Below are 22,613 nucleotides of genomic sequence, written 5' to 3'. Positions count from 1 at the left end.
CGAAGTACATTCTTTGTTTTTAATAGTTGTATCGGTTGTCTACGAAACCGTCAAACTGGAAGCGGGTATGCACTGCTTGACAAGTGCGCGTCTCGAGGAGTACCCGCATGGTATCATTTATCCGCCGCAACTTTTGTATGGAACCTTGCCAAAGTGGTTTTGCGTCCGTCATTAGAACTTATTATGTCAATGTAAACGTACAAGTGCTTCCTGAACGTGTTAACTATTGGATCTTACCACTGTAATCGCTAGTCGCTTCCCAAGGTCTCGTAAGAAAATGGACGCTGTCAGCAACGGATCCCTGCAGCCAGAGTTGAAGCGAAAACGTTCCGACGCTGAAGAGCAAAGGTGCCCCTCATTGAAAGCATCGTCGCGTTTTACTCGAAGGGTCTTTGGTGCACGCTCTGACGAGATTTTTGATAATAAATTTCAGTGAAGAATCGCTCAAGTTGAGGACAAAACATGACAATGAATACTTCAAGTGAGTCGTGCATAGTGTTACGCTGAATGAATGTGTTGTATCTAACGAAATTATTTGTCTTATCCCCATCGAAGGTGCTACGCCGGACTGGACATTCACAGAGAGATGATCGGTGATTTTGCGAGGACGTTTACATATAGGAAGGCGATATTGAACAACTACAACTGCATCTACCAGCGGTCCGTCTTGGACCTAGGAGCCGGCACAGGTTTGCAAGAAGTTGTAAGCATACTTGGGCATCTGCCTAAATACGTGCCCACTTCATTTCATTGCAGGCATCCTTAGTATGTTCTGCGCTCAAGCGGGAGCCAGAAAAGGCAAGCTTATTCTCTGTCTTATTGAAGGTCAATTTCGCCGGCGCTGCCTTGTGCTGTAACGATGCCCCTTGCCTGCAGTCTATGCCGTTGAGGCCAGTGGTGTGGCCGAGGTAGCGAGAAAGGTTGTGTCGTCAAACAAAGTTGAAGACCAAGTCGTGGTGGTTCAGAGCAAAGTAGAGGTAAGAGGCAGCGAAGCGAATCGTTTTCCTTCCTGTATGGCTGTAATACAGTGGCGCAGCGAGGATATCATCTCGGAGAGCGTGCTGTTTTTCTTCGCTGTCGTCAACTGTACGCGGATGTCTTGTTTCGAATGAATTAGTACGGCGCTGGCCCAATTGTTGAAGTTGTTATGAGTGTTAGTGTTAATACCGTTACCTCTTCGCTATTGCCGTGCGTGCCGGGTGCTATCTGGGCATGGCTTGCGCGGTAGAGCAGCAGTTAAAGTGATCAGGGTTGTCTTAAGGAATTACCTTATAACAGAGCACAGAACTTAAATGTACTTTCACCGCTGTGGATTCAAAAGTGAAAGCACATCGTGAATAAAAAAAAAGAATCACAAAATTATTTTTGAAATGTTCAAGCAAGAATAGTTTCTAAATTGCCTTCTCTAAACGTCATGTTAACAAAGGTTATGCTTTGCCACTTGCTTGGTGCAACCTTGTGGAAGGGTTCATCATCTGCAATCAGCGGTTCAGTCTTATGTGATCGTTAGTTTTGGACCGTTACATGATCGCATCCCTGGTTACCATGAGTTTTCAGTAGGAGAACTGGAGTACGGATCCTAGTTATTTGAAGGGGACGTTCTTCATGGTTCTGAGAGTAGCAAGGGAAGGGTTGTGACAGTGCAGCTTTTTATTTGTTGGGTATTAGTATAAGAGGAGGTCCTAGAGTTATAAAACTGTCAGTGGGACTTTTCATTAGGCACAGCATTATTGGCAACTAAATAGTGACAGCAGAGTAGAAGAGGATAACATAGCAATTAGATAGGAAGATTGAACATGTACGACACGTTCAGTGTTGTTCAATATGTAAAAGTAAAGTACACAGATACATACAGCACAAAATCTATGGAGTTTCTAAAAAGAGAAAGTAATAAGACTGACATAAAAACGTCACCAAGACATTCTGTTGCTAGTAATCATCCCAATCAACCATTGTCATAACGTGGTAATAAATACTGTCCGCTTTTCATAGTTCTTGCGGGCATAAAAATAATGTGTAAAGGACATCACAAGAGTCCTGTAACTTTGCCAATATTCACTCGTAAGAATGCACCTACATGACCATGGTGTTTCTTCTCCTGTTCGACCACTGAAAACTTGTGTTATGTTTGGCAGCAGTTTTTTAAGCGATCTGGGCTCACTGAATCACATTCTTTCTTGAGTCTTGCCTTTAGTTCTTAAGGTAAAATGGGAGGTAGTTTGACGTCATCAAGACAGTAAAGCGGCAAGTATTCAAAAGAAAGGTTCCATTGCAGAGAGGTTGGGATTTGGCCCTGAGTTTCCGGATGCTTTTTTTGTCCCAAGAATAGCTTCCTGGCTATATGGCACTGTGGCTTGATTTTGGCCGTTGTAACAGTGCCAGCTTGTGCGTGCACTCATACATATATTTCTTTGTTCCTTTTTGCAGGAAGCAACGCTGCCCGAGAAAGTTGATGTTATTGTCAGTGAATGGATGGTAATTGTATTCCCACTACTGCATGCAAACTTTTTGAATTGTAGGGCTCAAGCAGGTGCCTTAATTTAGAGCTTCCACATAACTTAAATGATTGATTTTATGCAGAGAACAGTCTTGCAGTCGTCCACCCTTATATCTGGAGCACTTAACTGATGTGTGCTTTGTTACAAAGAAATTGACATCTGAGCATTTCTGGCCAGTTTGAGAGACTATGCTTGTGACCAGCAAAAGCGACTAGGATATCCAGGCAACTAGTCCTCCCTATTTTTCTCTCATTTCCATCTCTCTCTCTCTCTCTCTCTCTCTTTAGTATACAGGCTGGTACCTGAAAGGGACACTAAAGGCAAACATTAAGTCGACATGGACTGTTGAAATACCATTCCAGAAACCTCACAGCACTTGTTTAGTGCCAAAAATAGACTTGGTTTACGAGAAAATCGCATCTGAAGGGTCCTCATACCTTCAGCGCCATTCAAATCACCCACCCCCGAACGGAGTAGGGTGACACTGCAGGCACCATCACTGCCCTTTACTGTCATCGGTTACTAAAACAGTACCTGACAGATAGTGCTACAGTTTTTTACGCAAAATGCAAACGTGCAGCTATGATGAAATCGAGCCCAAACATAGCGTTGGATTTGCCACTGCAGCTGCTCTTGGTCAAGTGCTGTGGACAGTTCGGGAATCTCACAACATCAGATGAACATGGCATTCTCTGCTACTTGCAATTTGTACGAGATTCACGAGCCAGCAAAACTAGCGCAGCACTACGCAATAACGAAACTACTGAAACGAGAAAGTGTGGGTGGCACAAAGCAGAGAAAACAAAACCGTTCGTCAGCCTGCGTTGTTGTAAAGGGTGAAGGGAATCAGTTTCTTTATAATCAAATGGAACTGTACAAACAGTATTTTTTTAAATATTATAGTGCAATACAGTGGTCTTTTTATTACACGTGGTTGAGTACTAGTGACAGAATTGTAATGAGGAGTGCCTTTGTCAACGGGCAAGCACTTGAATGTCCTGGGGGAGTCTCTAATTGTGTCCTGCATTTACCTCCATTTCTTGGTTACTGAAGCTGTTCGCGATAATATTGATGCCTTGGACGTTCTCGAGCACTAATCTATCACTTTAGCATGGCTTAATAGTTGCCTTTAGTGTTTCTTTATACCTAGCTGCTGCTGTGTTATTGCTCATTGCTATGCAGGGAAGCACTCAAGTGCTCTAGACATTTGCTTGTATTTAGTGACATAAGAAACTTCCATTCCTTAGTCGAGATGTTTGAGGGGATAGTCTTGTTTACCTCTGGACTAAGATGGCATTTTCTTCTTCCTAATACAGGGTTACATGCTCCTCTATGAGTCCATGCTTCAGTCGGTGATATTTGCCAGAGACAAGTGGCTGAACAAGGTAGACTGTTTTCCTTTCTATTAGACATGTGAAGCTTTCACGGTGCCGTTTGTACCACTGAAACTTAATGCGAAAGCATCAAATGGCTCATTGAGGGAAACAACTGGCATCTGTAGCAGCCTAAATTCCAATTGGCTGCAACCCCAAGGCGCGAGTGCACGAACAGAGAAGCCATTGTCGCGATGCTATGTCACTCTTGCTCTTCGAAGCCTGTGTTATTGGCACGTTCCTTGTCCATGCAAGCTCTTGCTTGTATTCTAACTGTGCCTCAGGAGGGCGAAATCAAAATGCACCAAGCGTCTCAACGTGCTCGCCTGCCTGCGAGGAGTTCATAACTCGAAGAGCCGCTCTGCGGCGTTCGATTGGACATTAATTCTTTCGCATTCACAACTCATAAAAAGTGCTTAGGCGTCCTTGAGTTGTTCTTTTTTTTTTTTTTTTTTTTTTTTGCTAAGCTAATGTTGCTTCAGTACTGATGCGTGACAGCTCGGATATATAGTAGGCTCACCTGTTGCTGAGCTCATATGACTATGACATCCATGTGTCATGTTTGCTAAGTGTATTGCATTAAGAGAGTGCAGTGCTGCTCATGCTTGGTACATTGAAGAGGATCAAACAGCACAAAAGATGGAGTGAAGTGTAGATGACCAACACCTTGTCCTGCCTTATGCATTGTTCGATCTAAAGCCCCTCCATTCATGCGCCCCCGCCCACCAGGTTAAGTACCGCCAACCTACCCTCCTCCTCCACGCTTCTCTCCCACTCACCCTCTTAGCTTCCGGCGTCAAGCGGAACTTGCGTAACTTCAGCTTCCTGTTCCGAGTGGAAGTGTCGCTATGTTTTTTAGCATTGTTTACTTTTGCGTCGATGGAGAGGCTTTAATTGCACTAGCTGCGGTTTAAACTGTTAATACGATTCTATCCAAGAACCACCGCCTATTGTAATCGGCGATCTGGTCGTGTTCGCTGCTTCGTGTCAACGTGCGATGGATTGTGCCGCGAGAGACAACGTACAGTGGAATGTAGCACCTGGGTGCTCGGAGACGACTGCCATTTTTCGTGCATTTGAAAAACAGCGACCGCGAACTTGTCCCCTTTGCATTCTTCTTAGGGCTCATTCACACCGGCGACTGACAGTGGTCGCGCGACCAAGTTGGTCGCAAAGCGACCAGTCGCAAATGGTCGCAAACGGTCGCCTTTCTTGAAAAGCGACCATTTTGGGCCAGTCGCTTTCTGTGCGATTTTTCAGTCGCGCGACCGTGGTCGCAAAACTGATAAACCAATCAGCGGCGCACCGGAAGTGATCTTTCGTGTGTCTACATCCGGCCTCCTCCGGCGTCGCGTTCAAATTCCGCGTAGATTCCGAGAGTTCTCGCTGAGAACGATAATCTCCGGGATTGCGACTTGCGGGTCGCGCTCAGCCGGGCTTGCCGGTGTGAACATCAGTCGCCTTCGGTCGCTTTTTGATTGCGAGTCGCAAATGGTCGCGCGACCTCCTCAAGTCGCCGGTGTGAATGTGCCCTTATGGTGACCGCCAAAGCTCTAGAAACTGCAAGCACAGTGAAAGGGGACGACATGCAAAGCATGTGGGCGCACCAGGCGCACGAGTGCGCAGGTTCACACGGATGACGCTCGGTGGAGTGGCTGGACCATGGTGCAAGACCATGGGCTAGAGCTCGAGCTACTCAGATTTAGCGCCGGCTGCTAAGCATGCGCGGGTGCCTCACCATCGGCAGTCAAAGCGGAAATTCCCGCAGGGCAACTCCAGGAAGTGTAAACGTTAAAGGCAGCGCACATCAAAGGTTGGCGCCACTTAAAAGAGCGGCGGTGGCGCGTGGGTGGAGGGGCTTTAGTTCGATCCTCCTTAACGTGCATCAACCAGCCCAGTTCAGCACACTCCTGCACGCATGGCCCACCAAATCTTTTGCAAAAGTGGTGGTACCATGTATCATGAGTTGCCACTACAGACATGATTGTTTCACTCTAAAAAGCAGTGTGGGTAGGAGCAGCAGAGAGCACACAATAGCAAGTGCACAATTTCTCATTCGCGCCTCATTTGTTGCGCCAGCCGTTTGCATGAATGTGTGGTAACCAACCTCCCCCTTTTGATGAACCTTCATTTGGCATGTCGCTATGAAATCCTGGCCTGGCTGCATTATCTCCTTCATATGCATTCATTACACTGCGGTATGTTGTATGGGTGCACCTTAGCTTTTCATTGGCGTGAACTTGCTACAGGATTAGTCTTGTAGTGCGTTATAGGAATGCTGACATGAGATTTCTTACTTTTAATTTTTTTGCTTTACATGAAGGTACGTGTCATGATGTCATGACTCGGAATGTGCTCACGTGGGAGCAAAAGCTTCCAACGTTTTGATGCTTGCTGCGGCCCACTCAGTCATCTGCTGATTGCATGGTCTAATGTAGCATCATAACAGATGAGTGAATGAGCTGGAGCGATTGCCGAAATGCCGCAATGGTCTGCTCACACGTGACCACCTTCTGCGTTGTTTGTGACTCATGTACCTTCTGAGAAGTGAAACCCAAATTGGTCTGTACAAGCGTTATTGTAGGGAATTATTTAAGTTGCACTGAGGCTTGACAATATTTTATATTCATGTTTTGAGGCCTGGGTCTTCATTTACCACAAATAATGTAAAGTTTAAAATTTGATATCAGTGCTTCTTTAACGCAGAACTTACTTAATGTGCGATGAGTGCTAATCATCCAGCTGACATTGTGATAATGGCTGTTTAACAGAACACTTAGCTGGGCCGGCTGGTTCGTGTGTAGAGAAGACATTAGACTGCAAATTGAGACGACCCTTTTCTAATGTGATTATCTCGGTTTGTGCTGTTATGTCTTCTCTAGGCTTATGTTGCTATAGCATTTGTTATCTGTTTATGTTAAGATTATGAGAAAAGAACAGGAGGAGGAGGAAATAACTTTATTGAGTCCTGAGGAACCCCTCCCCACCCACTCATGGTTTAGTGGTCGGCAGGGGTCACGGGCCGCACCCACGTTGGGACGGGAAGCCCGTGAGCCTCCGCCCTTTCGTGAGCCCTCTGGACGGCCCGGAGCTGGGTCTGGTGGTCGTCGCTTCGCAAGGCGTCCACCCAGTCTTCTTCTTTAGTGAACACGGTGCCGCTTAACGCAGAGCATTGCCAGAGCATGTGCGCTAGCGAGCAGTACGATTTGCCACAATCCGGACATTGCGGCTCTACTTCTGGTGAATAACGGCTCAGTCTGCCGCTCGAGGGGAACGACCCTGTCTGAAGCTTCCTGAATATTGATGACTATGGTCTAGTGAGTTTAGCGTGGGGGAGCGGGAAGGTCCTCCTCGACAGCTGATAGTGCGTTGTTATTTCGTTGAAGGTGAGCAGCGGGTCTTGGTGCTCTCCTCCCTCCCCGCCACTTCGCTCGCCACGATCGCCGCGGTGCGCGAGTCCTCGCGCGCGTCCTTGCGCCAGCTCGTTGGCGTTGGGAAATTCGGAGTGCACGTTGGCCCCCATGTGGGCTGGAAACCATTTGACAATGTGATGAACCGCGGCTCCCTCGCTGCCGAGGGCGGCCGCCGCTTCCCGCAATATCGAGCCCGAGGCGAATGCTCTGGCCGCCGATCGCAAATCTGTGTAGACGTAAGGACGTTCGGGGTCCCTCATTGCCATGGCTATTGCCACCTGTTCGGCCACTTCGGACGTTACCCCCTTGACCGATGCTGCATTAATTATCATACTATCCCAGCGTATCGATACGGCCACGTCTACAAATGCCGCCAGTCCTGGGCAGTTGGCAGTCGATTTCAGCAGCGCTCGGGCCCTCGCCTTTCGGCGCCCCTCGTTGAATTGCGGGTGGACGTTTCTCGGAAGCGGTTCTACCTTGAAAGTGCCCCTGACCGCCGCGCTGAGCGCAACCTTGCGTGCGTTGCACTCTGCCTCTGCACTTATCCCTGCTTCTTCTAGGATGCGTCTGCCGGCCCTGGTGGTCGACAGCCGCACGACCTGTGCCTTGGTCTGCGCTCCGATGATTTCTGATAGTGAATTGTGGACCCCTAACTGATCGAGCTGCTCCGTTCTTGTAGTGATCGGAAGACCTAGCACCCTTTCGATGCTCTTGCGCATCAGTGTCTCTATCTTGGCCGCGTCTCTCTTGGTCCATTTTAGCGCTGTGGCTACGTAATTTACGTGACTCATGAGGAAGGTGTGGTAAATTCTGATGAGATCGCTCTCGCTGAGCCCTCCCCTGCAGTTCGTCACCCTGAGGATCAGCCGGAGCATGTTCTCTGTTTTGGATGTGAGTTTCATGACAGTTTGCGTGTTACCGCCTTTAGCCTCAATTAGCAGCCCCAGGATTCTTATAGTGTCCACTCTGGGAATCGGCTGGCCGGCACTCGTGTGTAATTTGATCGGTATTTGATCGATCGGCGTCAAATTCCTCATGCCTTGTTTTGAGGGCCTGTACAGTAACAGTTCCGATTTTCTGGGTGACAGACAGAGTTCCGTTTCCTTCAGGTACTCTTTCGTTGTGTCCAGCGCCTCTTGAAGAGCCCACTCGACTTCTGCGTCGGACCCTCTTGGGCACCACACCGTAATGTCGTCTGCGTACAGGGCGTGATTGACGTTAGTCACTCTCGTCAGCCGGTGTGAGAGCCCTTTCATTGCCAGGTTGAATAATAGTGGGAAGAGCACCACCCCTTGTGGGGTGCCCCTCGCGCCCAGTGTGTACCAATCGAACGTGGCCTGTCCTATTTTGATCGTGGCTTTCCTGTCTTTGAGGAAGGAGCCTATGTAAGAGTGGAATTTCCGGCTGAGCCCCATCACCGAGATCGTTTCCATTAGAAATCTGTGTTTGACCGTGTCGAACGCTTTCGTAAGGTCCAGGGCCAGTATGCCCCCGGTGTCTCTGGTCATGCCATCAATTATATGCTTCTTGAGCAGTAACATTATGTCCTGTGTGGAGAGGCCCGGTCTGAAGCCCACCATGTTATGTGGGAAGAGGCCCTCTCTCTCTCTGTGCCGCGATACTCGGTTATGTATGGCATGTTCGGCCGTCTTGCCTACGCACGAGGTTAGCGAAATTGGCCGCATGTTCTCCGCCATGATCATGAATTTTTTTTCTTTGCTTTGTTTCTTGCAGGATGGTGTTCTCCTTCCAGAAAAAGCTCGTATGTTTATTGCTCCTCTGACTGACCCGGACGAAGGCTTTGAGAGGCAAGTGCGAAATGTTCAGTCAGTTTTGTATTACTATCAGTGAGTGCTTTGTCTCCACTTGGCAGCTATCACTTCTTGTTCTATATCATGCAGTGGCAACCTCACATTACAAAAAAACACAGTTGTACATGCAATAATTTTTTTTTTATTATGTAGGCGAGATTGTCTTATTCATTGAAAAATCATGGTACAATGTCCCCAAGCCACCAAGTTTTGTACATCTGCGTTTTTTTTTTTTATTGGACATGTGAAGCTCTTTGATTAGAAGTGCCAGTCTTTATACCTCTGAATGCTTGTTTTTCAAATGTTGCAGCTAGGAAGGTGTTTATCAAAGGATCCACGACACACTGGTATTGCACGTAAGGAAAAACATGAGGCTTTAACACGTGTGGTTTTTGCATACTCTGCCAACATTGCTGTAGCTGCAAATGCAATAGTTGACAACAATTACTTTCAGCTTCTGCTGGCGGAATTGTTGATGTGGGAAGCACTGTTGCAGATTGTGCTGTTCTGTTGTTACAGTTATAACGTTTTAATCTCAGTTGTGCAGTTGGCTACGAAGTGCTGAGTGACATTTCTCCAGTTGGATCACTTGCATTGAGTCTTTATTAGAGAGTTTTTTAGAATGGTGGCTCCAAAAAGTTTTGCGTGAGCCGGTTTTAGGGTATGCAGCCGGGAAGAATTTTAGAATAGTGTTTTGCGCTTACGGATTACGTCTTGCACTTGGGGCGTCACTGTACCGTCAGAGCAATGTTGCAATAAATAATAAAATGAAATATGACGAAGTATGCAGTTCTGGCTTGCTTAATTTGGGGCTTAATTAGAATTTCGGTGTTCATCTTTTACCAGGGAGCAATTTGTTGCACTTAGTTTTTGTGACTATATTATTTTTCATCACCAGCCAAGTTAATCCAAGAGGTCATTTGCGCACGCACTCATAGTGACATTCATGGCTTTTGCCTTTGTTGCAACGTAAAGTTACAGCTTCGCGTTATCCTCCATGCCGAATATGAGCCGATCAACCATATTTTATCTTTACTTTATCTAGACATCAGTTGGAGTGACCTGAAAGAGATTTTCCTTTTATATTGAGAGCGCATGCCCTGGCAGGGTTAGTCATTGAAGGGCCTGTTCAACATTGAAGAAGTACACGAAGAGGCTTCTCGGTCTATGTTTAGATTTGGATGGGGAATGAGAAGCCACAGTGGTGAACCTTGGAGCGAAAACAATACTTTTACTCAGTATTAAAATATGTAGAATCGAAAAACATGATGTGCTTGACCACAGCCACACTGGAACACTAGCACAGTGCTCTAGCCTTCCAGTGTGGCTGTCACTTCGTAGAAATGTGCCACAATAGCATGAAAAACACGGATTGAGTTTTGGGGACATACACATCTCGTGCAACTTCTTTGTTCATTGTCGGCTAGAAGCCTGGGCTCACATTTTATAAGAAATTTTTTGCTATGCCTTGTGCTGCGCATTTCCAGTGCCAAAGAAACAAAGAAAACTGTTTGCTTTAGAACATGTAGACACCTTACAACACGGTGTCATCGTCGTGGCAAAGTTGCATTCATTGAGTTGCTGCCCTCCCTGGTCCTAGCACTTCGAAAATAATCATCAAGCTTTGGCTACAACATGATTTGGCTGCGTTTGGCCACAAGCTTGGCTTCACTACAAGATTCGACTGTCTGTATTCACCTAGCCCAATCATTTCCCATTTAGGCCTACTACTTCTCAAATCGAAAACCAAACTTGGAAATAGCATTATTTCATCGATCAATCTTAGTCTGTTACGTGAGATGAGACAAAGCGATAGCCTAAATCACCACCTGCTTCTTAGAACCTTACAAGTTACCAGGAATCAAGTCGAAGTTGGAATAAGGTGGGAGCCATCACTTCGATGGTTGCTGCCATGTTGGTTGACGTAAAGCTTTTAGGACAAGTTTGGGGCGGCGTACTATATCTGAGAAATAGCATACCCGACGCAATCTTGATGCCCTTTCCGTCTGATGCATGTACAATGGTGACAATGCTATTCCTTTGGGGCCCCAAAATATTTGGGGCCCCTATTCTAAAACTCTGTTAAGACAGTGGAACCCTTATATGGCAGTGGCATCAGGGCATCTTTTGCTCCAACATTTATCTTTTGCCAGCGCAGTGATGACCAGCTTTGTTGGCTTTATCACTGAAGCATCATGCATGCCCAGTAGAGTACTGTATTACAGATTTGCTTTTCCTCAGCAGCTGTGTTTCAGTTGGGCAAACTGAAGCACCTCATGTTCTGACATTTCACTGAAGTGTGGAAGAACATTTGGTGGTTTAATTAGTGCCATCTTCCTTGTGCTCATAGCACGAATAGCATAGCAGTAATGATACACAAAACAAGTAGTAAAGGCAAGGCGCAGAAGACCAGGACTCAAGAAGAAGAACACAAACGACAGGACCGGCACCATGTGTTCTTCTTGAGTCCTGGTCTTCTGCGGTTTGCCTTTACTACTTCAAGCATGAACCAACTATCCCAAGCAAGAGTTTTACTTGAACATAAAACAACTTTAGAAAAAATATTTCTTGCTTTGTCATTTTTTGTCTTCATTCAGGTGGTTATGCCTTTTATTATGGCCTTCACTGGGTCCTTGTCTTTAATACAATTTTTTCTTTTATTTTTCTTTCAAGTTACTTCTCGCATCTGCACCTTTTGGAACCAAGGTGTTCCAGAGCTGTGTCCATTTATTGTAGATTTGAATTTCAATGGCATATTAATCTCTGACGGGGCTTGTTACCTTAGTTTTCGAACCACTGTCATACTCGTTTACGATTTTGCATTCAAGACAAACAAGTGCTGATGTTATAGCAATTCTGGAAGTTCTTACTGATTTTGTCTTGTAGCGCTACTAAAAACTCTGCTTGTTTTGAGTTCTATGGTCTTGCCCTTTGCTGCAGGATCGATTTCTGGAAAATGGTGAAGGACAACTTTCACGTGGACATGTCCTGTGTCACTGAGTTCGCAAAGGCCGAGATGTACAGTAAGCGTCTCGATTTTATCTTTGAAGATGTGAACTTATGTTCTTTTCTCAAGTAAAATTGTGCGGTTGTAAAAGAAACTTTTCCTTTCCCTTCATTTTTTTTCTTTTTCAATCTCTCCAGAACACATTACGGTGAAAACTGTAGATGCAGAGAATGTGATCTCAAGAGGCACTTGCTTTCTCGAGCTGGATCTCTACACTGTCAAGTCTGAAGACCTCCAGTGCATTAAAGTGAGTTGCTTGCTCATGACATCTCTTGAGCGCTCTCTCGTACACTTAAAATTCAGTAGCTCATATTGTTACACTGAAATAAAGTACTGGAGTCTAGCTACAGGCTGAATTTACAAAGCCAGATGCAGCAGTGGTCAAGATGGATGCCAGCCACACGTCAAGGCAAAAGTTATCATCCTCAATTCAGCAGTCTTTACTATATTAAACTGTCATGTACCTGTTTTGCGGGTATAGTAGAACCTCTTTGATACATTTCTTAGGGGGCCATGGGAAATGAGTGCATGATCAGGAAAGCAAAACATCAAATAATGAGGCGGGAATGTTGCTGCACAGCTGTGAAAGTTTAAGTAACCACGCAAGGTATCAAGGTCAGCCACAGTGGCTTTCACCGTATTTACTCGCATAATGATCCCACCTTTCGTCAAAAAAATTGGCGCAAATTCAGGGGTGCGATCATTACGTGGCTTAAATTTCCTGCGAAAAGAAAAAAAAATTATTTTTTTTTCATCCTGCATTTGCTGCGGGACGACAACATGTCAACAAACAGCCGGCTGCCGCTATAACAGTGCAGGACACCAAAACAAAAATAGCGGCCGGCGGAGCAAGCCAAATGCGCCAAACACAACTTCGTTTCTTCTCGTGAGTACATTACGCTCATTGAAACAGTTTCTTCCATATCAGCAATGAATAATATTGTTAATATCGGCAAGTTTGCGGCAATAACGTAGCCATGTCCACTTTGAGGGGACAAAAACAGAGATGGGCGCGCTTAGCTGCCAGTGACATAGAAACACATGGCGAGCATGCTACAAGAACTGTGGCATTTGTCTTCACTACTAGCCTAATATGGCACGTTTCTGCTGAGGGTGTGTGAATATCTTAGCTTTGTTACAAGCGTTGGCGTATGAATAGGGTACACTTCCAACGTATCAGTGTAAATGTGGCTGCTATTGTTGCCGTTCGCGATTTGTTGTGTGCCCACGAGTGCAGACAAGAGGAATCGAAAGGCACCTTTTTTGTTGTTGTTGTTGACCACAACCATTATAAAGCCTAAAATAATAAAGCCAAGGCAAGTTTGGTTGTGGTCGCACACCACACACAGGCCTATTCTCTTCCTCCCGCCCTATTTATGGAGCAGGGTGTAGGGTGAGCTACGCGCACATAAATATGCTGCTAAGGAAAGCAGTTGCTGCCCTTACGAAGACAAGTCCCCTTGTAGAAATGTTGATTTCAGTGACATTTCTTGTTCAGCTGCTGCTCATCACTCCAAGTTTATTGAGTGCCACTCGCAGCAAATGTTACTTTGTACAGCCCCGTCACAGCCGACTAGAGCGCTGCGCACTTCTGAGACCCCTCGCACCCCTATAGGAGCAAGGTCGAACAACATAGTTGCCTCTGAGCAGGTGCTGTCAGGTGGACAGAACTTCACCACTCACTGTCATAACCACGACCCCTTGTGCAGCTCCCTTTTTTGGTTTTATCTTGTACATGATACTATCAATCCGTTACAGGGTCAAGATAGGAGGGGGATATAGATCATGGGATTGATGGATCTGCCCTATGACAAGATACACGAGTGTGCATTAAAATTCTTCTTTTTCACGTAATGAGTAGTTTCATTGTCATGCCGGAATGCACGCCGATAAGGACCCACTCCTGCCGCCTGGCATTGCTGGTGTGTATCCGGGCTCCCCATGTTATCATGCAGAACCACCTTAAAGGGCTAACTGCACGAAGGACATGGATATGACAGTGAGTGGCCAAGACCTGTCCACTTGGCAGCGCATGTTCAGAAGCAACTATGTCACTCCAGCTTCCGCCGGTACATGGCACTAAGGGTCTTAGAAGTCCGCCGCTTCCTTGCTCCAGACAGTTGTGATGGGGGCTGTACATTACGTTGCCCTCTTGAAATAAAGTGCGAAGAAACACTTCGTGACATAATAAGCAACAAGAGTTATCAAATTCTACAGACAGTGGTGGAAAAGCTGTGCCAATGGCGCCAAGAGCAGTCCTCCGCGCCATCTGCACTAAAACGGCATTTTAGCAGAAAATTGCGCCACATCTCCGCCAAAGAATGCATAAGAAGAAAGGCCTCATTTCGTTGATGCTGCCTGGTTGGTAGGGCTGCAACCAAAACCTAAAGTGCACTATCGTCATCATCTTCATTCTGGAAGTTAATGGAGCGCCATAGCCGACGTCGTCGTTCCTCCATTCACTGTTAAAGCCAGTTTTCACATTTCTCTTCAGCGTAGGTTGCAATGTACTGCCACCTGTTATCTGTGCCATTTGTGCTGCAGTTGTGTACTTTTTGTACTAATGTGGCACGGAGCTCGCTCAAGGACGCTGCCAGACCAAAAGGAGCCTTGTATAATATCCAGTCTAACATTGTTTAGCATAGTTGTTGGCGACCTTATATATATGTGCCTTGTAATATGGGGGCTCAACCACTGACACATATTTGCATCTTAGGGGGACTTCTCCTTCAACCAACCCTGCACAATCGGAAGAGCAGCTTTTACGTGATCCAAGGCACAGTTATGCACGAGAGATTTTGCATGTTAGCTACAACGAATGCCAAATTCAATTTAGTAGTGCACATCTAAGGGCGTTGTATTTCTTACATGTCCTTATTTCACAATCTCTTTCTTGCTTCTATTTTTCTTGCTCGCTTGAAGTGCTCTGAACACAAATATGCTTGTCGCAAGTCAAAATGGTAGAAGCAGCTTTATACCGTGATATGTGCTCCGGGAGTCAAATTACATATTATAGAAACTACAGTAGTATGGTAAATTTTATTCCAAATGCCCCATTGATGCACATAAAGCTGACTTCATTATATTTATTGAATATGTGCCGCTACTGCGCAGTCTCTTGAATTATATTTACTGTTTTTGAATGAATCCTTTAATTTAATTTTCCCCCTTTTTAACGCAGGAAAACTTCATGTGTTGTTGCTATGGCCATGGCAGGGTTCACGCCTTTGTCATTTGGTTTTCGGTGGAATTTCCTCGGGATGTGATTCTTTCCACATCACCTTATGACTCGTGAGTTACTTGGCTTATTTTATAGTCAGTAGTGAATGTCTGGATCTTTTGTTGTGTGCTTCACTAGTGAATAGTAAATATTTAAGAGATCTCAGTGGATCTTGTATTCTATGTGCCACTGCGACTTTTCTTAACCAAAGCTTTAAAATAGGCTCAAGTGACTAGCTGGGATCAAAACTAGCACTTTTAGTTTGTTATATGTCATTTCTGTAGGCCTAACTGATTTTTAGTTGTTTTGCGTTCATCGGATTGTGTGGTGAGTGAAAATGTTTCTTTCTAAAATGCTAAATTTGGTTTACACAATTCTCTTTCTTGTAGTCATCATTCACTTTAATACTAGCACTGATTTGTTTGTTGAGAAATTTGAGAGCACGGCTGTTCAGATTTTGTTGATCAAGTGCGCCATCAAGAATATGGAGCCTTTAGTTGAAAAACTAAACACAAGGACTTGGTATAACCAGAAAAGGAGAAATTTAGGGTATTTGGTGCAATCCACAGACAAACTGAATATGGATCAGTTCAGAGGTACACTTGCAGTTGGCGTTAAAAGTTTGCAGTCCTTGGAATCAGTGGAGAAGCTGAATATTTCTGCAGCTCGGGCACACAGCTTGGCATTCAGATTTCTAGTCTGTATTAGTGCCATATTTTGTTAACTATTGCCTGCACCCGATTCCACAGGGGCCAATTTGGGATTAAAATAAATTTTTTTTCTAGCTTACCTGGAACCCGTGCATAGTCAACTTATATTAATTCAACCCTGATGGGACTGTCGAAATTGGTTGACATGTCCAGCAGGTTGAACTAAAGATGCAGAAAAAACATCAAAACACATTGCTTATTTATTTGACAATACTTGGCCGACACGTCCCCCCCTGAAATGCGCACTCGCTTTCTATATGTACAAAGTAGAAAACTAATGTAGAGATAACATTAAATCTCCTAAATAAAGTGGAAATAGAACGCGCACCAGATTTTCTACCAAGAAAAATGGGCAAGGGTCTAATATGTGCTTTGCAGTTGCGGCCGGTTTTCTTAACTCAGCTGCACTTTTAGTCAGCTTTGCTGCAATACAACTGTGTTATGCGGCAATGCATACGAAAGTCCTTTTGAGTGAGTGAGTGAAATAGCTCACTTTTCTTGGGAAAAGAAAGCACACACTAAAATTGGGTAAACACCATAATCAGACATTGTGAGCTACCCTGATAGGCATGAAAATTTGCCTAGGAAAGGCAGATGGATGGATGATCTGTTTGTGACCAGATTACTGGCGAAAAAATAATCAGGACATACGCACGCTAGTAAAAAGCATATCTCAGATGAATACATTGGTCTTGTGCCACGAAGTCGCAAGGCCTTCTCCGCTGTGAGTGCCAATCAGTCACAAGGTTGTGAGACTGGCAGCTTCCATACTGCCTTTTGCAAAGTAGAAACAGAATTAGCTGAAATGCAGTAAGCATTTGTTTTTTGTTCTCTGGATACCCTCAATAATTCGACAGTCAATTCGGAAATTTATTTTGGTCCTGTGAAATTTGAATTAATGAGGTTTTACTGTACTATTCGAACATAGTGTGGTATGGTTTTACTGCCTGCTGGCGCAAACTGCGAGGAAACTCCACATTACTTAATGAGATTCATGTGCCATAAACATTTGACGCCAACTGTACATGTGCTGGAGTTTCAGTTAAACTTCCAGTCCCATGCGTTGGAATTCGTGTAAATGTGAGCTTCTCAGTATATCTGGTTGCCGTGTGTTGTTTCATCATCTACATACGTAGTGTAGCAGAGTGTACGAGGAGTTGATGCCATCGCTTGCAATATTGCAGTTTGTCAAAACTACATAGACAGCAAGCGGCCATGTATCTAACACGGAAACCTTGAGAAGCTGCTGTTATTACTTGTTACAAGGGGTTGAATAGAGCCTCAAATTAGTCTGACCAGTCTTGTCCTCTCCAGCAGTCTTTGTGCATTAGTGGCATTAAATGTGTGAAAAGAACTTAACTTATTTCCGTGCATTCGTCTGACATACTTTTGAAAAGGGCTGTAAAGTGACCCAGCACAGTTGTTGGCATGAAGCAAAGCGCAAGAAACAATGTTGTTTTCTCATATGTTCGGTCACCAGTCACAGTGTTCCTTCATGGCAGCACAGAGTGCATTGCTATGAAGTCATACAGGAAGGCAAAGTTGTCATTATAACCTCCTGTTTACACTTAAGATGTTTAGGAATTTTAGTGTGGATTATATCGTCACCAAAATGTGATGTATATATAAATGCAGTGAGAATCAAAGTGAGAAATTACTGAGCTTCCAAATTCATTTAATGAAACTAATTGCGCTCAACGATTGGGAAGGACAATGTGCATTTTACTTTTCCACAGTTTTGGTGGCTTATTTCGCTCATGCAAGAATCATGCCTGCGTGTGCAGCAGATATTGCGACTCAAATTTCGATATGATGCCAGTTCTGAGAATAAAAGCGCATTGTCATACCTTGCAACCCTTCTGAATGTTACAGATGTGAGCTCATTCTATGATTTTTATGGATGTTGTGTCTGGATTTACGAAAAATAAGTTCTGTTCAGAAAAAAGTTTCTTCCACCAAGGTCCAACCACACCCTTGGAAGTCTTTTTACTGTGAAAAGACACTAGAGGGGTACTTGCTTTGAGCGAGCTTCTTTTAGACGAGTTACAGAAGCAGGTGAAATTAGCAGCAGTAGAGTCAGTATGATTTAAAAAAAAAACTCTAGTACCTAACTTAGAGGCAATGGCTTTGCGCAGTTGAGCTTGAGGTTGTGGGTTTGGTCCCGGCCATAGCAGCTGCATTTTGATGGGGACGAAATGCAAGAACACTCACGTTCTTAGTTTTAGATGTGCGTTAAAGAGCCCAGGTGGCCAAAATAATTCGGAGTGCCCCACTGCGCCGTGCCTCATAATCATATCGTTGTTCTATCATACAAAACCCCATTTCTTTCTTTTGGGGGGAAGGGGGGGGGGTCTAAAAACTGTGTGTTGCTTGTCAGTTTGTCCTGTTTCAAGTTTGCTGCTGCTTGTGTGCTACATGTAGAGGTAAATCATCGTTAACAAAGTGCGTATGTATATCCCACAAAAAGTGTGCGCTCAGGGCAAACTCAAGAAATGCTTGCGATTCCACTGCCCTATCCATTTCATCCACTCTGGTGTTGTGCCCGCGAGACTTTTGCCAGTTTTGAAGTTCAAAGGTTGGCAGGTATGCATTGTGCTTAAAAATGCTTCTCCTGTCTCACTTTCAGCGAGACGCATTGGCAGCAGACAGTCCTCTACATAAACCCTGTTGATGTCAAGCAGGACTCAGAGATTCGGGGAACCGTCACAATCAATCCAAGTGCTGACCACCATCGGTAAGTAAAAACTTGGCAGTTATCCTGGCTTACCTGCTTTTATTCACTTCATTGTCCGTTTTCTCTATTAAGAGTGGCACAAAGGCAAAATTCGCACTGCCCTGAAGTCACACCTTAAGGCAAAATTTGCATATAACCTTCGCTGATTATTCTGATTATCCCAGAAGCTTCTGGTTATTTGGTATTTTGGGCACTCTTCGCTTAGTCTGAATAATTTATCAGCTACTCTATATCGCTTTATATTAGTGTGTGTACTTAAGCTTTTTTCTTGGGTCCCCTAACTGCACCCTCACCTCATAATCGTGACCACCTTATAGTTGAATAAATATGGTATTAGCACCGTGTTCATCTGGAAAATGAACACCAAAGCTCTTTCCTGTTAGCTGCTGAGATCGTATGTCGCACACTTGAATTAGAAGAAAAGGGGTTAACCGAGGGACCCAATTTTTGTTAATCATATCATGAGAAACCAACAAAGACACCAAGAACAACATAGAGGAAATTATTTGTACTTACTAATTGAATAAGGAAATAATAAATTAATGGCAACGAAAGCGGATGAAAAAAACTACTTGCCACAGGTGGCGTACGATCCCTCATCCTCGCATTACGTGTGCAGTGCTCTAACCAATTTAGTTAGAGCATTGCACGCATATTTTTTTGTTGGCTTCTCGTGACACCCTTAAATTGTAATACTAACAGACCCTAAATAAAAGATAATAGTCACTAAAATGCTAATTTTGCCATCAGAAAGCTATATGGCCTTGTATAAAGTTTGACTATATAAAGTATATATTTAAGAATTTGACTATATGACTATATATTTTAAGAATTTCCAAACTATAGCATACCTTTGAGGACCTGCATCATGTTTTTCTCCCATAAGGAAGGCCAGCATACATTATAAAGTACACTATTGTGCCATTTGTACTAATAAAGGGCAATTCATAAAACTTTTGCAATGCAGTTATAGTGTGAAAAGATTGTTGCATACCAAAAGTCGATGAAATCTGGCAGGTAGTCTTTCTTGGGCCTTCATGAGTTAACTAACTGAAATCTTGTATATAAAGGTGAGACTAATTTTCTTGGATAATGTGGTTGTACCTTACCTGTGCCTTTCCGACATACCGTATTTACTCGAATCTTATGCACACTTTTTTTTCCGATAGAACAGGTCCAAAAATTGCATGCGCGTTAGCATCGGTACAACCCTAAATCTGCATTACCATCTCACCATTGGCATTTCAAGATGGCTGCCTTGTATGCGCTTCGAACCTAGCTGCTGTAGCTTCCTCTGTGTGCTGCAGTACGTGCGCTTAATGCTTCCTTTGGCTTAGGTTAGTGCTCCGTCCATCTTCCCGTTTTCTATGTTTGCTGTATCAGCATGGAAGTGCCGACTGCAAAGACATGCTGAGTTCGTCACGATGCCGCAATTAAAAGGAAAGCGATCACATGTGCGGAGACGGACGAAAATCCGGCCACATCATGTGCGTTCGGAATTCCTGAAACTTGCGTACGGGACTGGCGCAAATAGGAGAGGCATTCTACACCAGCAGCTGCTACATACGGCGCAGCCGCATGGCCCCTATCTTGAAAGCGATCTGCGAGGGAGACAAGAGTCTACGCATTTAGGCACACCGCGCTGTGTTCTCGTCGCTTAGTTCAAATTGAAGCGAGAGGCCGCACAAAGGTCAATTCCCTCGCTCCTGCTACTGCACTTCCTCGCTCCAGCGTTTTGAGAAAGAGTTTCTGCGGTCATTGAGTGAGACGTGTTCATGTTTGCTTGTGCACGCGTGACACCATGCTTGTTAATTTAGCTAGTAAGCGAATGTTTAAAGTTTATATGGTTGATAAAACTACTATCCCTACTTTTTGTATAGATGTCTACTAATTTGATATCGTAATCGATGCTTCGCCTTTCGGGCGAAACTGCGACTTTACTTATTGCAACTTACGTGCATTGAGTGTAAGTAATTGTTTTTTCCAAATGAGAGAAAGTTGTATTTCTGTATGAAAGACAGAGGTGCGCGGTACTGTAAAGGACTTCCCTTTTTTTAGATCACGGCACACAGGTGCGCGTTACAATCAAGAGCAATTTTTTCCCTCTTTTTTTGGTCGCGGAAAACAGGTGCGCGTTGCAATCGAGTTCGCGTTAGAATCGACTAAATAAAGTAACATGTGTTACCTAGGGCAGAAATGCATGCCGACGTGTTTTCAAACTTCAGAAATAAATTTCCTACAAACTTCCAGACAAAGTATGTAACAGAACTAGTGTTAGTGTCACTGTCAGCGTGCACTTGAATCGCGGTCTCTAAACTTGGTACTCTTCAGAGCGGTCAGATAATCTCAACAAACAAGTGGTGGGTAGCTTTCTCGGAAAAAGATAGGATAGGTGAAGTGCCTTGTCCAGAAATACATCGAGACCAGCATAATATTTCATCTGATATATGTGTTCAAAAGTCCCACTTAATTGATTGGAAAAAAAAAGTGATTTCTACTTCATGTTATAACACATGATTTGGGGTGTTGCTAATTTTCTTACATACATTAAAAAATCATTGTTAAAAAATCATTTATTTTTTATCACAATGTTGCTTTCTGCTCAAACAATTATCCTAGCGAATGTTTAGTTCTTCCTCTCACTTTGAATGAGCTGCAGTTCAACTTAAATGCTCGAGTGCAAGCCGGCTAGAATATGACCAAGCGAAGTGACTCGGGAATGAAAGGGTACGAGTCAGATTAATTAAAAGGCCGCGCAGTTGCAATAAAGCCCAGGAAAGTAACAAAAGATGTGATTGGAGAAGTTGACAACTTGCCCAGTGAAGGCAGCAAGCCTGCTTGTATTAAACGGAACTGGCCATTTGACTTTCTAATGTCCCAACCGACTCTGGTGGTGCTGATGTTCATTATTTGTGTGGCTGGGCATTGTCTCTGGCGTCAAATAACCCTGTATGTTTCTTACAGTTCTTGCAGTGCAAATCATGCAATGATATTTACTTATACTATGCACAGAATGTTGGACGTGGAGCTGGCCTTCACCGTGGATGGCAGGCAGGCACGAAAACAACTGTACCGAATGAGCGAGTGCGGTCCTTGAATGCTGCAATTTTAAACTCTCCTGGCCTTCTTTTCTTTTGCCAGCGCTGTTTCAGCATGTGTATTTATTTTACATGGCATGTACAGTGGAAGGCGGCAACCCTTCAATGTCACAGAAATAAACCCGCATATGTGTAACTTTCATTTCACCAAAAATCCAGAGATTGCATTGTGTCTGTGTTTGAATGCCATTGCACTGAAGTAAGAAAAAGATCTGTCCCACTGAAAGCTTGCCGTGCTTATCTCTGCCTAATTTATTGATATGAGGAGTGCACTATCATTTCAGTGTTGTGCTGCAGAGACAAATGGGAAGGAAAATTAGATGGCAACTGAAGGGGGTATATACAGTCAAACTTCAATACGTAACGAAGCCTCATATAATGGATTATCGAATACTATATGAAATTAAATCAGAAATTGCTTTATTGCTTTATTCAGAAATGCTATTGCAAATGCTATTAATCAGAAATGCTTTATTGCAATCAAGTGCTTTATTATAACAAAACCAAGAATGTGTGATCTGATGTGCTATTGATTACAATGAAGCGAATTGTTTTAAAGTGGCACGAAATATAATTCTGTTAGCAAAAATTGTTAAGTACAGTCGCCAACCAAATTTACAGATGCCAGATTTTTCAGACTTCCCTACAACACTTCTACCTGCCCCTAGTGCTCGTGTAATCGCAACCAAAGTTTCAGCTGCTGCTAATTTTTTTTATGTGACCTGCGTACGCAATGCAGGAAACATGGT

At 44.1% G+C, this 22,613-nt stretch overlaps 1 protein-coding gene across 1 annotated transcript; it reads left to right on the top strand.

The window, feature by feature from the left end:
* Nucleotides 1-48: 48 nt before the first annotated feature.
* LOC142585455 (protein arginine N-methyltransferase 6-like) lies at nucleotides 49-22,026 on the top strand. Its single transcript, XM_075696230.1, has 13 exons — nucleotides 49-348; nucleotides 434-481; nucleotides 556-689; nucleotides 757-798; nucleotides 877-977; nucleotides 2,428-2,475; nucleotides 3,815-3,883; nucleotides 9,019-9,092; nucleotides 12,036-12,118; nucleotides 12,240-12,349; nucleotides 15,284-15,393; nucleotides 18,659-18,766; nucleotides 21,779-22,026. The coding sequence occupies exons 1-13, from the start codon at nucleotides 278-280 to the stop codon at nucleotides 21,861-21,863; spliced, it is 1,083 nt and encodes a 360-aa protein (XP_075552345.1). The 5' UTR covers nucleotides 49-277; the 3' UTR covers nucleotides 21,864-22,026.
* Nucleotides 22,027-22,613: the final 587 nt, after the last annotated feature.

Source organism: Dermacentor variabilis, chromosome 6 (assembly GCF_050947875.1).
Source record: "Dermacentor variabilis isolate Ectoservices chromosome 6, ASM5094787v1, whole genome shotgun sequence".
Classification (NCBI taxonomy): domain Eukaryota; kingdom Metazoa; phylum Arthropoda; class Arachnida; order Ixodida; family Ixodidae; genus Dermacentor; species Dermacentor variabilis.
The sequence above is the reverse complement of the archived record's forward strand: the minus strand, read 5'-3'. Positions and strand labels throughout refer to the sequence as shown.

Excerpts from the sequence above, each read along its gene's own strand:
- LOC142585455 (XM_075696230.1), top strand. The coding sequence starts at position 278 with ATGGACGCTGTCAGCAACGGATCCCTGCAGCCAGAGTTGAAGCGAAAA. Across the intron at positions 690-756 it reads GGACCTAGGAGCCGGCACAG|GCATCCTTAGTATGTTCTGC; the intron begins GTTTGCAAGAAG and ends ATTTCATTGCAG. Across the intron at positions 3,884-9,018 it reads GAGACAAGTGGCTGAACAAG|GATGGTGTTCTCCTTCCAGA; the intron begins GTAGACTGTTTT and ends TGTTTCTTGCAG.